Below are 16,404 nucleotides of genomic sequence, written 5' to 3' on the forward strand. Positions count from 1 at the left end.
AAAATTATTTCAAATTAGACAACCCTCAGTTACACTTATAGAGAAAGAATATAGAAAGTTCTAAGCAGGTCAAGGTTAAGAATCTTGTTACATAACTTTTATTTTACATCTGAAATCAACAAGCACAAAACTAAGTATATCTGTGGTGCTTAGAGAATACATAAATTATGTTTATTGAGGTGGAATGTTATTTGTGGCTTGAACCTTTTTCCTATAAAAGCCAAACAGTTTACACTTAGATTTCTGAATCGAAGCTCCTGTAAAAAAAAAAAGGATAAAGACAATTTGTCACAGGATAGCAACTATATTTCATCTTCTCTGACAGGTTTAACAGGTAGTGGCTTCTTGGTATACCATTTTGAAAAATTGAGTGCAGGCTAAGAGAAGAAAACATGACAGATGTATCAGTGGCTTTCATGGACTTGGAGTGGAGGTTTGTTAGATTTACAGAAACAGGTTTGGAATGTGGAAAGCCCTAATGACCTGAGGTCAGGGAATAACGGAAACAGCCTCATTTAAATTTTTGCATGTTTTGAGGCAAATAATGACTATTATATATATTGCAGTTTGGGGGGAAATATGCTCTGATATTCCCTAAAATCAAACTGAGAAATTGGAAATACTTTTATACATTTACAACATTTATACCGTCTCCCCATCACATTCCCCCTACACATTTCATTGCAAAATGAAGATCCAAAGATGAAGTAGATTTCTCTTTTCTCCACCTCTCCCTTTCTTGTATTAGTTATTCACTGAGCACTTAGTGTGTGTTTAGTCACTTTCCTGGCTGCTGGAGATTCAACAGGAACGACAGGTTCCTGCCTTCCTGGGAAGAATGGAATTAAATTTAAAATTGTTTATTGAAGTAGAGGTGAGACTGAGGAGATAGGAGATGAGGGAAAAGACACAATTCATGTATTCTGTAGTTGAAGAGAAACAGCACAGTATAATGGTGCTACATTTTCTGGAACATTTGCTAAGTGTTGAATGTGTTTTATACAATGTGTAATTTAATCCAAGTTCAAGTTCCCAATCTGTCCCCAGACCACTGCCCTACTACCATGCTTACTCCCTACAGTTTATTTTATACAGGGGCACCAGAGTCATCTTCCTAAAATATGAATTGATGATCAAGCTCTCATACTTAAAACCCTCTAGTAGCTTTCTGTTGGACTTAACATAAAATAAAAACCTCTTATGTTTTTAAGTTTTGAAAGATCTAGCCGTTATCTACCTACCGACTGCACTTCCTACCCCCTTATTTACCAAACTCCAGTGCCACTAACTCTAACAACTCTTAGAATAATCCAGTTCTTTTTCACCTCTTTCTTAAGAGACTTTGTACTTTCTTTTCTTTTGGAACCAATGGCTCTTTTTCATCCTTCAAATCATAGCTTCAATGGTATCCTTCAGAGAGGGTCAATGACCTCTTCACCTTGAGTAGGCAGTGCCCCTTCTTGCAGTTACTGTGTCACATCACCCTGTTTGGTTTCTTCACAACACTATCTCTACAATGTCCAATTATTGTTTTTATTCATGTATCTATCTGTGTATTATTTATTCCCCACTGAAATTGCATATACCATGAGGACAGAGAAGCTTTGCTTGGCACATAATATATGTTGTATACAATAATATATGGTATGTTTGCCCTCTGTTTCCTACAATAAATGTATCTTGAATAAATTAAACATAATTGACTCTATATGCTAGCTTTCATTACCCCATTTTACCAAAGAGGTAGTTGATGGCGACAGAGATGAAGAATCATGCTTAGTGTCACAAAGTTAGTAAGTGATCACTGAAGTTTTAACCTAGGACTTCATGTTAGAAAGCTACACTAAAATGCCTTGCAATTCATAAATGAGAGAGATTTAGTAGTGTTGGGAATACATGGAAATGCTACATGAAGAAGGAAGGATTTTGAAGAATTGGTAGAATCTTAACATGCAAAGGTGGAAAGAAGGAAACATTTTAGGCAGAGGGATTGCCTGGGCAAAGGTGCAGAGGCTGTTAGTCCGTGGGCTTGGAGAACAATGTGTGGGCTTGGAGAACAATGTGTGCAGTAAATTGGTTAGAATATAGAGCAACAGAAAGGAGAACTGAGAAAAAAAGGCCAGAGAGAGATATGAGAGCAGTTTTATTGAAGGGGTGAGAGACTTTTTGAATAACACCAGACTGAAGAATTCAATACAATTTTATAGACTGTGAGAATGAAGATTTCTAAGCAGGAAAATGACATACTTGATAGTCATTATAAGCTCAAGATAACAATATTAAAAAAAATAAAGTTTATAATAATAGTTGTGAATTATAAATTTACTATGTAACTTAATAAATATTATTCTAAGTATGTAAATATATAATTTCATTTAATTATAATAATCTCATGAGGTAGACATTCTTATTTGCCTATATTTTATAGATAAGGCATTCAGAGTCCAAAGATACTGAAAATGTTGCCTAAGATCACATAGCTGCTCAATAGCAGTTAGTACTCTGATGTCAAAACTCATGTCCTTACCATAGGATTAAGAGTCCCTGCTACATCTGCTTAATAGATAAAAATCAGGTTGTCCTAACTGAATGTCACAGAGATTGAAATGAGAATTGGCCCAAAGTGGAATCATGCCATGTAACTTGTTCCATTGCCTTAAAAGTTGATGACTTTTGCTGCCCAATCACATTTATTTATTTAAATAACATTTACTGAGCACTGACTTTTGCAAGGTAAAACAAAAAACAAAAACAAGACAAAGTCCCTGACTTTACTGGACTTATATTCTAGTGGCATTTTTATAGTAATATATTTATCTATCTGTTTATTCAATGATTCACTGACCCATTTAGGAAATCAAGTGAATGTTTTATGTTCTTAGTTTTGTATTTTTTAGAATCAGTTATGTTAAAATTAGTGAGCAAGTGTGTGCAGCTGCACTAATAGAAAACTGTCCTAATAATAAAAAACAAAACAAAGTATGCATGCAGTTGACTTTCACCTGAAATGCTGATTCAATCCCAGCGCAGATGGAAGTTCCCCCATTAGCTGCTGTAGGCAAACTACTCAAGAGCTTGTCTTTTTCATTGGTGCTTATTATTTGAATTAGCCCACTTTTAACGATGGCGTTACTATCAAAGTGCACCATCCCCACCCAGGTTCCGTTTTCAATAGTCTGCAGCAGGAAAAGTTTTGCTGCTTGATTCATTCGATTTAGACGATTATAATCCTGAATGAAAAAGGACAAGAAAAACAACCCATTGGTTTTGACAGGAAAATAAGAGCAGATTACATAAAATGAGTAAACAGAATTTGTTAGGAATTTTCTATTAGTAGTTGGTGTTATTTAAGAAAGCAATTTTTAAAGTGATAACATTAAAAAAACAGTTATGTGTACAATGGAACACGTATAGTATAATCAGGTACACAGGCTTTTAAGTAGAAGTGATTCTTGGCTGCTTAGCACCCAAATTACAGGTGTAGGTTCAGGGGGTTGGGTTAGGATTGAGGGGTGATGACTCATGTCTTGAAGACTTCCTAACTACCCCTGGGGTATCAAGATGAAACCACTCCCTAGATCCCACAATATCAAACCAGACTGTCATGAACTCCAGCTAGAGACTGAAATCTCCCCATCCACTTACCTTGTCTGCTCCTAACCTTTCCTCACCATTTCTGCATCAATGGATTAATTGGTTCTTTAGTAACCCATTAAGACTTACATCCCTCTAACCTAAGTGAATGCCCAGGATGTAAGTCTGTTCATACATTTGTCTTTTCTAGTCTCAACACCAAGTTATCTGTAGTACCTCCCCCTTAACACATTCCCACATTTCCTTCTGAACCTCCTAGATCCAAGCGAGAGACGTCTACAGCCCCATCTTTGAGGGCTCTCTCTGCCACTTTGCTTTACCTTTAAACCTGGCTCTGTCATCTCTCCCCAACAATGCTTCCTAGAACACTTCCATGTACTGGTGGCTAGCACTGATGCTCTTTCTGAAACCATGTGCTATTGTAAATTAGTCACTGCCCTTTTCAGTAACTACACAATCTCCCATTTGTTGAATGCATTCTTTCTGATCTTTAGTATGCTCAGTCCTGTCTCAAATGTGCCATTCTTCTGGGTGCCTTATCACATTATGTCTGCTCTTGTGTGCCCATTTATTTCAATAATTATATATTGAGGACCTATATGTGGTAAATACTATTCTAGGCAAAAGGGAGACAAGATGAATAAGACATGGTTCAAGCCCAGCTGGTGTGGCTCAGTGGTTGAACATTGACCCATGCACCAAGAGGCCACTGGTTTGATTCCCATTTGGGGCACATGCCAAGGTTGTGGGCCCAATCCCCAGTGGGGGGACATGCAGGAGGTGGCCAATTGATATTCTCTCTCATCGATGTTTCTATCCCTCTCCCTTCCACTCTCTCTAAAATCAATAAAGAAAAATTATTTTAAAAAAAGACATGGTTTCAAGTATTAGAGGACATGGTTTCTAGAGGATATGGTTTCTAGAGGAGCTCCTAATCCAGTGGGAGAGAAATGTATAATTTCAGTATAATGTATAGTAATAGAGATTTGCTCAGTTTATTGTGGGAGACCAGTAGAAGAGCCTTTAGCCCAGCCTGGAAGACTAGTCTATCTTCTGGAGGAGGTGAATGCCTGTACCAAATTTTGAAGGAGGAATATGAATTAACCAGGTAATGGGGAAGAAAAAGTTTTCTCTATGCAATTGGGAGCCATTCAAGGATATGGGTCTCTGTTCCCAGAGCCTAGCACAATGCCTACCATTTACTAAATGACAGTAGAAGGAATGAGTGGCTGAATCCAGCCATAGCTTCCTTACAGTGATGATTTTGTTTGTATCATTGATCATAAAGAGGTCATTTATATGGATGATAAATATAAGCTCAACTCTGAATGGAGTTCAGCATTTCACTCTATTCTCCTGTCTGTCAAATATTTCCAGTAGATAAAGAGGGCAGATAAGAAAACATTTTCATATTTCAATCTCTTGTTCTGATTTTCTAACTAAATCTTTGTTAATGGGCCTAAAAGTTCTCCCTAGTAAACCCTCCATTTTCTGGAAGAAAAAGAGAGTTTCAGATTAAGTCTTTTAAACTCCATTGTCATCCTTCTTTTATTACAATAGTCACTGCCCATCCTGAGGTCATGATCACAGGATGTGATGGGATTTACGCCACCTTGCAGTTCAGAACTACCCAGGTGAAGGTAGTGTTCAGAGTGTTCTTAGGCATTCGTACCTCCACTAGTCACTATATCCAGGAAAAATGGGCTCATAAACTTACCCCCATGCTTCCAGACTTATCAAGAACTAAGCACACAATTCTTTCTCTGATCCTCAGCAGTGAGAAGGCAGGTGGAGGGGGTGATTTCTCCATACGCGTGGTGTTTTTAAAATCCTCAGAAATACTGATCACCTCCCATGTGCTTCTGGATTGGCACATTTTGTTTTGTAGGTTTGGAGCATCTCGGTTATGGTTTTTTTCATTACAGAACTCAACAACCTAAAAGGTTAGTAAGATGGAACAAATAAGCTTTATATATGACGCATTTAAAAATTCAACTAAAATTTTGATTAAAAAAAATCTGCTATGCAAATAGGCTGTTTATTGAATAAAATTTGATTCATTGAAAATCATACAATAGTAAGGTGGATTTTCAATAATAGTTATAATAAGTAACACTAATTGAGTGCTTCCTGTGTGCCAATGTTCAAAGAACTCTATATTAATACATCTAATCCCTCAGGTCACTTGCACAGATATTTCACGTAAACATGATATCATGTCCTTTGATTATAAATATACTATGTGAAGTAATAATTGACATACTTACAGAATCAATACTTTGCATAAACATTATGGATGTCTTTTCAATTTGCTCTTTATCAGGGAAGAATTGACAATTTTTTTCATATAGTTGTGTTGTAGAATTAATTTTGCATTTACTAAGTGCACAGCTGTTTCCTTGACACTTATAAACTCTATTCATACCAGTAACACTTTCGGAACACCTGAAAATAAGTGACAGTTAGTCTTTGAGGCAACCTAGCCATTAACTTTTAAAAAAAAATCCTAAGTGTTCCTATTCACAATGATCCTTACATCAAGGTTTTTATTCTTATTTTACAGCAAAGTTTAAGGATTTCTACCAGAGCAGTTTTCCAAAAAATTTCAGAGGGAAACTTTAAGTGGTATCCCCAGTATATGCAATGGCTACGTTATCTGCTGAGATTAAGAAGTGCTGCTGACCTGTTTACACTAGTGGCTGTAGGCTCCCCTTTTCCAAACATCTCTCTTGGTAGCCTTGGGAAGTAAATGTATTGCAGGCCTCTGGGTAGGGTAAATTGTGAAACCATTTTCTCTTGGTACCACCTTTGCTTTATAGTTTTTTTTTTTTTTTTCCAAAGAAGATATCTCCAAAGAATTGGATGTGGCAAAACTACAAGTGTTTTGTTTATTCAAGGAGCACTTTTATCCAAAGTGAAAGGTGGCCTAAAGGAAAGGCTGAGGTAGTGCCTGGGATAGTAAAGAATGGTGGAGGCATTTTAGGCATATGTTTTATTGCATAGAATTGGCCACAGGTGGCAGTGATTATAACAAACCTGCTGGCATGTAAATATATCGGATCTTTTCAATGTATTTTCAGTTTATATTTAAGAGGCAATGACTAGCTTTTATTCATTCATTTAGGGAGTTTCCTGCATACATGTAGGCTATTACTGCCCCGAAACTCAGTGAATATAATGATGTTATCTATATGAATGACCATGATGAATTTTCTGCAGTATAAACTAAACATTTAGGTGGAATATGATGTAAACAAATGTAATCAATGTAATATTCTCTATACCAGTCCTGAAACTGGTACTCTGGGATGATAAAGGGTCTTCATTGAAATTATATATCTTAGAGTTTGTACATTTATGATAAGTCTCCAGCCCCAACAGAGCATCTAAGATTGATTAGACTAATGGCACATACTTTTATTTTTTTTTAATGGAACATACTTTTAGATTTCCTCCAACCATTCTGCTCTCTTGACCTCAGAACCAAGATGGTTGTCTATTATTAACTGTGATGTTAGTTTGGTATTTTAAAATAAATTTTATAAATCTCAGGAAATTTCTGTTTCGGCTCCTTGAAGCTGGTTGAATTTTTCCCAGCCTACAGTTACCACTATTTATTAACCTCTTTTTTCATTCTTATGTAATGTAAACACTTTTGAACTCCCAGCATATAGTACAACTCTACACAGAGCACAACGTCAGTGTAAATGAGTTCTGGTAACCATGGTGGAGAAGTATAAAAATATGTCAACTCAGCTTCAAAATGTTCTTGAAGTTATGTGTTAAAAAAAACACACACAACAGAAAAGCACTGTTTTATGATATAACATCTATTATCTGCATTGGGACAAAATGATGATTGGCATTTCAAATAAATATAAATCAAACTAAGGAAAATAGGAAATTACAGCATGAAGTAATTTAAGAAAATGTAAATGATCATGCCTTGTTGCTTCAATTCTTCTTGGCGTAACACTGTAGAAAGGCTCATTGTCATTGTACTCATCAAACACTCCCCAGCGGAGATGGGCCCACTCGTGGACAAACAGTCGACCTGTGGGGAAATATTTCCAATACATGATCGTAATGCTAGTGACAAAATTTGCCCTTCAAATATTTTAAGAAATGTTTTGTAAAAATAAAAGTAATTGTATTTAGCTTTTAAATAACTGCCAATATTCATATTTTTTATTGTAAAAAGCATATAGCATTCTATTGAATTATAATATGGTATATAGTATATTATCTTTTCATTCTACAACTGTTAAATCAATGACACATTTGTTATGTAGGTATGTATATGCTATGGACAGAATCGACTGGGCTTTAGGTTTTGGTTCTTTGGTGGGGTCAAAAATCTTAGCTGTTACAATGATTTTCAGTTCTACAAAGTTCACTTCTACTGACAACATAAACAGATATGTAAAATTTGTGGTACTAAAATTTCACGAGGGCCCAATTAAATGTTAAAAAATGTCTATAAATGTTCCTTAGGGGATTGATACTGAAAAAAAAGGTTCAAAACACTACTATAGATCATATAAAATGTTGGGGCTATCTAAGGGAAGTGATTAGTTTATATTAGTTAGCACATATAATCATTAATTATATGAAATTAATACTATTAAATATATATTTAACACTATACTAGGTACTAGGAAATACAAAGATCAGTAAGGTATTTTTCTTTACTAGGATAAACTTAGAGAGAGAGAATCAGATTAACAAAGATTTTTTTCCCTAAGAATTTCAGGGTAAATAGAAGAATAAAGATAAAGCTGCAGCTTGCAATGCAGGAAGAAAAAAACAAGTTGAATTTTTGTTTTATCAATATTAGGAAAAACTTCAAAGGAAATAGAAATGGAGAAGGGAAGGATAGAAATATAGTCTGTTCTGCTACTATGAGCTTCCCTAACTCAAATGAACGAATGAGATCTGAAAATAGGAGAAAAATATCAGTTATTATGCAAAAATCATGTTTTTTCTTTAAGTCCTTGCTTCTCAAATGTGTTCTTGACCCAGAGTATCAGCATTACCTGGGAGCTAACAAGAAATACAAAATCTTGGGTCTACACTAGACCTACTGAATCAGAATCCGATCCCTAAGTCACTCCTCTACACATTAAACTTTAAAAGCACTGATTTAAGATTTCCTAGGCAAATGGAGTCAGATTAGTGATTATGAAATTATATATAACCTTCAATACAGGAGAAAAAACAAACCCTCATATCACTTAAATTCCTCAAATCATAGGAATTTAGTGAATTTTAAGAAAATTTAAGACCGCCTGCACCTGTGGCTCTCTTTTTACAGCAGTCCACCCTTAGACTCGCTTCCTTCTCAGCTTCTGGCAGGTTGCCTGCCTCCCACGCCCACCTTAATTTGCTAAGAAGGTAGATTTCAGGTCTCACCCCCTGACCCCCACACACAAAGGTGACTATATAGAATCATTTCACTATTCAATATGTATATCAAATCATCATGTTTTACACCTTAAATATACACAAGTTTTATTGCAAGAAAAGCAGCGCCTATGACTTAGAATTTCATCCCCACCTATATCATTGTCTCAGTTCCCGCTAGCCCCGTTCTGATTTCTAGTAGCATTTTGCTCTGTGTGTGTGCTTGTGTGTGCGTTTTTAATATCTACTATGATGGTAGCTTCCAGCCAAACTGAGCTAGGGCCAGGATGGTTCAAATGGTCATTTCAGGTAGCCATTGTCATTGTTGTTATCATTTTTATTACAAATTGCGTATATTTTGAGGACCCTTTTCTTAATCTTATTTTTCAAGAGTTGTGTTGTTTACAGAACACTGTTTTCCAGAATGTGAGATTTTCACAAACACATATATCACATTGTAGGAGAAATTCCTAAGAGCAAGGGGGAAAACTGTGAGTCATGGAATAGCGCCGAGGTACGGGTATGAGAAAAGAGCAGAAGCTCTAGTTGGGATGTTAACTTTAAAAACTGGAGAAAATCCTCCTTGTCTAAAATAGGTGTAGCTGGGCATGCATTTGGAAGTAGCACAGAAGAAGGTAAGGGTTCTAGTTTCTCAACCGAGTCCTCTGTTGATTGATGGGATTGGAAAAAGTGGCCCGAGATCTTGAGAAAATGGTACAAGTTTTAGAACAGCTGCTTAGGAATGAGAAGGAGTTGAGAAGAGGCAAGTACAACGTTGTTGAGTGGCTTTGAGGGCTTCGCTAATTTTAAAACATTTTTTTTTGAATGATACCAATTCATTTTGTAATTTTCTTTCACTGTCTTGGGAACATTAACAGGAGCAAAAGGAAACCAGCTGGAAATGCAGTAGAGGGAATCTGGCACGTTGAATAAAGCATAAGGATAAGAGTGGTGAGGGAATTGAGCTATTTACACTTTGCTGGACATGCCAAGTAGGGAAAAAAAGTATAGCTAGAAGGGAGCAAAACATTAGAGTTGCCAAGGAGAACAAACATGGAGGTTGGATAAAAGTATGGGGGAGAGTTAAGACCGAAATGGGATGAGATGATGGAGCTTTCAAGACTGGGGTGGGTAAGAGGTTCAGGTACTGATGAGAATCAGGGCTAACTGAGTGTTTGACAGAAACAAGAGACTTCATGAATGCTCACTGAAGGAACAGTGGAAGAAGGAGAGGTGATCTTGGGGTATGTGGATCTAGGAATGTTTTCCTGTAGTGATGTAAAACAACATGCTTTAGGTTCATTTGAACGCGTGATCTTAACTTTAAGATTGAGCTTTTAGATGAAATTGCCATTTTTTATAGGTGAAATGGTCACTAAAAGACAAGCACTTCTAGTTCAACCAAATAGGTTGAATAATAGTATCAGCAACTACGGCCTGTGAGTGTTTTTGTCTTGGCCAAAACATCTTGTGTCTTTTCAGCTTTACACCCATCTGCCTTCCGTCAAGGTGAGATGTGGCCGATTAATATCCAGCTGTGGAGAACTGGAAAGTTAAGGTTTGAAAAGTATACTTTTTAAGAAAAAGATTTATTATTGTTGCTCTGTGTTCAGATTTCTATAGACATGCTACTGAGAACTAGCTTACTTGTCCAGAGCTGATAAGTAGGGGAAATCAGATTGAACCTATAGACTATAACTCTAGGGTTTGTACACCTAACCTGGGTACACAGCTGCTTATTGGGATCATTGCAAAGTATATATTAACCTAAATTTTTACCTGTTGGTCCATATTGATTTTGTTTTTTCCCAAGTACAAAGTCAGTGGTGAAATGAATGTGTTCTCCTTTTACTCCACAGCCACTGAACTGCGTGGTGTATGGTTCATCTCCACCTGGTAGGGCTGGTAGTGTAACTAAAACATCAGCCTGAGAATATTTTAAAAGATTTTTAAATAATCAGAAATAGAAATGATAACATTTAGTCAGAAAAACTCTGAAACAATCAATTTGAAGTTCAATATAGGAGTATCAGAAAATATAATATTTTAAGAGAAGTTTTTTGACTCTTACATGTTTGTAACTTTCATGTTTTGGTCTTTTGTATTGAGGGTTTTCCTTCCAAGTCTCAGGAATCAATATTGATATGCTTTTGAAAAAAAATCTTTTTTCCGTGGCTTCAAACAGGTAAGTAGAAGCTGAAGTCACCATGTCCTGTTACAAAAGGAAAAGATACATGAGGATGACCAAGCGACAATGAACTGAATGAGCAGAGGTGCATCACAGGCATTTCTCAGATTAAGTGGATAGAAAAAGCAACTGACTAGTGAGCAGAGCCTCTGACTCAGAATTCCAACTCTGCCACCTTTCAGTCCAAAATTGTAGGTTAATCCTGCATATTTAAAGGCTTTGAGTACAATTCTTCATCAAAAGGCAAATGCTTCTATTTGTTGTTAGGAGAACTTGCATAATGTGAGAAAGAGCATGGACGTTAGAGTTATCTACTTGGTTCCAATGCTGGCATTAGCACTTTCTGAGTGGTAGATCTTGGCCAATTTATATAATGCTATGAAGCTTAGTTTTCTTCTCTCTCTCTCTCTTTTTTGGTTAATCCTCACCCAGGCATATTTTTTTTCCCCATTAATTTTTAGATAGAGTGGAAAGGAGGGAGGGGGAGAGCAAGAGAGAGAAACATTAATGTAAGAGACACATCAGTTGGTTGTCTCCTGAACAACCCAGACATGGGTTGGGGGTTGAACCTGCAACCCAGGTATGTGCCCTTGACCAGGAATCCAACCTGTGACTCTTCGGTCCTTGGGTGGACGCTCACACCGCTGAGCCAAACTGGCCAGGGCAATCTCCTCATCTCTTAAATGGGCTATTCATACCTATCTTTAAAGGTAGGATTAAACATTAAATGAGTTATAAAGTACTCTACACATAGTCATAAAACTGATAGATATCATGACTTTATAACTCTAGTAGAGAACAATCTTAGTTGATGCAAGTTTAGAACAGCCTATAGGCATGGGTCATAGGAGAGGTTTTTCATTATACTATACCTATTCCCCTAGTAGAAGCAGCTTGGTTGAATTGGAGCTTGGGGGTAGGCTGATAGAAAAAATTTTTAGTAGAGGCAGATTTTTTTGATCATAGGCAGAACTTGTTGCTCTGCTATCAAGGTAAAAATAATGTCATCCCATATTGTTCAGCATCCTGAACCCCAAAATACAATGATTAATAAGAGAGATAGTCCTGCCCTAGAGCTTACTATCTGGGGGTTGGGGGTAGATGGATAAAAGGGTAGAGGTATAAAAGGGCTTTATGATAATTCAGTCTACATGATGAACCCATTGAATAATTGAGAGATCCTGGTGCTAGATGATGATATCAACCTCTTGATCTTGCTGGAAACATCCCAGTCTATGTTGTTGCTGTTTTCTTCAAGGTCAGCTCATGTCCTCCATGATACTCCTGACCTGGCATAAGCCCAGAATGGAACTGCCCTCCTTCCGGAATTCCAGGGCTCTCTTTTCTTTCCTGTTGAAGACAGGCCAGTGTGCTACTGCATATGTACTGAAGAGAACAGCAAACGGATTGAGTTCAGGGTCATGAATTCAGAGAATCGAAGGCCCAGAGGACTAGATGGGAGTCAGAAAAAGAGCTTTGAAGAGCTCCCAAGGTAGGTTGGAGGTTACTTCATTACTGGCCTAAAGCATATATGAAAGAATTCTCTACCTGTTCCCTAAGGATACCTTCCCTTTCTTTGTGTTTTGAGATATCTAGGTCTCAGTGATCGCTACCTTCTGCTTGAAGCGATGGCACTCTCTGTGACTAAGAGATTAAAATGTATATAGTGGTTTAACTCATCAAGAAGAAAAGGGAGAGGACTGAAATACAATCAGAAGTGAAAGATGAAATGTTGTACTTGACACCACAGAAATAGAAAGGATTATAAGAGACAATTATGAACAATTAAATGCCAACAAATTGGACAACCTAGAAGAAATGGGAAAAATTCCTAGACATACTAAGACTGAATCATGAAGAAATAGAATATCTGAATAGACCAAATACTAGTAAGGAGATTGAATCAGTAATTCCACCCCCTCCCGCAAAATAATTCAAGACCAGACAGCTTTACTAGAGAATTACATCAAACATTCAAATAAAAATTAATACCAATTGATTTCAAACTTTTCCAAAATAGAAGAGGAAGGTACACTTCTAAACTCGTTTTATGAGGCCAGCATGATCTTGATACCAAAATCAGATAAGGATGCCACAGGAAAATAAAATTACAGGCTAATATCCCCGATGAACATAAATGCAAAAATTCTAAAAAAAATATTAGCAAATTGAATTAAACAATACATTAAAATGATCACACACCATGATCAAGTGGAATTTATTCCAGGGATGCAAAGATGGTCTGACATTTGCAAATCAAACATGATATATCTCATTAACAAAATGAAGGATAAAAATTCTGTGATCATGTCAATAGATGCAGAAAAAGCATTTGATAAAATTCAACAACATTTGTGATAAAACTCTCAACAAAATGGGTATAGAGGAATATATGTCAAAATAATAAAGGCCATATGTGACAAGCCCACAGCTAACATCATATTTAATGGTGAAAAAAAAATGAAAGCTTTTCCTTTAAGATGAGAAACAAGACAAGGATGTCCACTCTTGCCACTTTTATTCAACACAGTATTAGAAGCCCTAGCCAGAGCAATTAGGGCAGAAAAAGAAAAGAAAGGCATCAAATATCAGAAAGACAGATACAACCTGTCACTATTTGAAGATGGCATGGCATTATATATGAAAACCCTAAGGAATCCACCAAACAACAACAACAAAGCTATTGGAACTCATAAATGAATTCAGTAAAATTGCAGGATACAAAATTAATATACAATATATGTTGCATTTCCATACACTAATAACAAATGATCAGAAAGAGAAATTAAGATAATAATCCCATTTACAATTGCATCAAAAAGAGTAAAATGCCTTGGAATAATTTTAACCAAGTAGGTAAAATTTCTGTACACTTAAAACACTTACAGTCATTGATGAAAGAAATTGAAGAAGATAGAAATAAATGGAAAGATATTTCATGCTCATGAATTAGAAAAATCAGCAGTGTTAACATGTTCATACTAGCCAAGACAATCTACAGATACAATGTTATCCCTATCAAAATGCAAATTGTATTTTGCACAGAAATAGAACAACCAATCCTAAAATATATATAAAACCACAAAAGATCCTGAATAGCCAAAGCAATTTTGAGAAGGAGGAACAAAGCTGGAGAAATCATGCTCCCTGATTTCAAACTATACTACACAGCAGTAGTAATCAAAAGAGTAGTATTAGCATAAAAGCAGACACATAGTTCAAAGGAACAGAATCAGAAGTCCAGAAATAAACCTACACATATATCATCAATTAATTAATGACCAAGAAGCCAAGAATGTGCATTTGGGTAAGGACTGTCTTTTCAAAAATGGTATAGGGATCCAGCCAGAGTGGTTCAGTTGGTTGAACATTGTCCTATACAACAAAAAGTTGCCAGTTTGACTCCCGGTCAGGGCACATACCTGGTTTATGGGTTCAATCCCTAATCAAAAAGCAACCAATTGATGTTTTTCTTTCATATCAATGTTTCTCTCCCCCCCCCCCAGCATGTCCTTGGGTGAGGATTAAAAACGATTTTTTTTAAAATTAAAAAAGTGGTGTTGGGAAAATTGGACAGGCTCATGCAAAAGAATGATACTGGACCACTATCTTACACGATATACAAAACCTAACTCAAAATGCATTAAATACCTGAAACCATAAAGTCCTAGAAGAAAACATAAACTCCCTGAAATTGGTCTTGGCAATAATTTTTTTGGATTTGATACCAAAAGCAAAAGCAAAAGCAATAGCAAAAAGCCCCATATAAAACAAAAACAATCAAACAATCTGATTAAAAAATGGGCAGAGGATCTGAAAAGACAATATTCCAAAGAATACATACAAATGGCCAACAGGTACATAAAAAGTTGCTCAATATCATTAGTCATCAGGGAAGTATAAAGCAAGACCACAAAGAGGTATCACTTCACATCTGTTAGCACAAAAAAAGGTAAGACATAATAAATGTTGGCAAGAATGTGGAGAAAAGGGAACCCTTGTGCACTGTTGGTGGGAATGTAAGTTGGTACAGCTACTATGGAAAACAGTATGGAGGTTCCTGAAAAAACTTAAAAATGGAACTGGCATTTGATACAGCAATTCCACTACTGGGTATTTACTAGAAGGAAATGAAAACACTAATTTGAAAAGATTATGTATCCCCATGTTCACTGCAGCATTATTTACAGTGGCCAACACATAGAAACAACCTAAGTGTCCATAGATAGATGAATGGATAAAGCTGTGGTATATATAAACAATGGAATATTACTGAGCCACAAAAAAGAAGGAAATCCTGCTATTTCCAACAATATGGATAGACCTCAAGGGTATTATGCCATGTAAAATAAGTCAGACAGAGAAGGAAAAATAATGTTTAATCTCACTTATATGTTGATTCAAAAAAGGAAAGAAAAAGAAAAACAACAACAAAAACAGGGCTCATAGATCCAGAGAATAAGTTGTTGGATGGCAGAGGCTTTAGGATTGGGAGAATTGGCTAAATGGGTGTCAAAAGTTACAAACTTCTAGTTATGCGATAAATAAGTCATTGTGATATCATGTACAGCATGGTGACTGTAGTTAATAATACTGTATTGTATATTAGAAAGTTGCTAAAATAGCAAACCAAAAGTTCTTAGCAAAATGATTTTGTAATTATGTTATGGTGATGGATGTTAACCAGACTTATTTTGGTGATTGTTTTTGTAATATACACAAATATCAAATCATTACATGGTATACATGAAACTAAAATGTCAATTATATGTCAATTAAAAAAGGTATATATGGTGGTTTGAACTATGGTACCAATCTGGAAATGTAGGGTTGCTGCATACAGTTGTGTGGGCTGTGCATTGTATAACTCCAAGCGATTTTATTAACTTTGGAGTCTCCATGGCCCTTGGACAGACTTGGGTAGTGGTATATTTTCAGGTAATGGAGGTATTTTTCATAGACTCTATATCAGATGACTGTGATCTCCCAGAGCACACTAGGGTGGCTAATAATTGTTCCCACAGGCTTTTAAACAGAATTCCTATAATATTCACTCTAAATTGTTTCTCAGAATTCCTATAATATTCTAGTTGGATCAAAGAAGATTAAGATGATCAATGTTTAAAAAAATAAGTACTCTCAAACTAAAAAGACACATAAGTGAAGGACAAGGAAAGTTGACAATTGACATCTCAGGTCATAAAGTATTAATCAATTCA

At 36.1% G+C, this 16,404-nt stretch overlaps 1 protein-coding gene across 2 annotated transcripts in view; it reads right to left on the minus strand.

The window, feature by feature from the left end:
- CLCA4 (chloride channel accessory 4) overlaps positions 1-16,404 on the minus strand; it is a 28,341-nt gene that overhangs the window by 9,860 nt on the left and 2,077 nt on the right. The window contains exons 2-8 of one of the 2 annotated variants that reach the window (XM_036256444.1): positions 11,069-11,209; positions 10,777-10,924; positions 7,540-7,648; positions 5,862-6,039; positions 5,312-5,530; positions 2,997-3,230; positions 1,342-1,356 (exon numbers count right to left, since the gene is read on the minus strand). In XM_036256444.1, the coding sequence (XP_036112337.1) occupies positions 1,342-1,356; positions 2,997-3,230; positions 5,312-5,530; positions 5,862-6,039; positions 7,540-7,648; positions 10,777-10,924; positions 11,069-11,209 (1,044 nt within the window). The remainder of the gene's footprint in view (positions 1-1,341; positions 1,357-2,996; positions 3,231-5,311; positions 5,531-5,861; positions 6,040-7,539; positions 7,649-10,776; positions 10,925-11,068; positions 11,210-16,404) is intronic. The other variant, XM_036256443.1, reaches the window with a different exon arrangement.

This window comes from Molossus molossus, unplaced genomic scaffold, assembly GCF_014108415.1.
Source record: "Molossus molossus isolate mMolMol1 unplaced genomic scaffold, mMolMol1.p scaffold_m16_p_12, whole genome shotgun sequence".
NCBI classification, from domain to species: domain Eukaryota; kingdom Metazoa; phylum Chordata; class Mammalia; order Chiroptera; family Molossidae; genus Molossus; species Molossus molossus.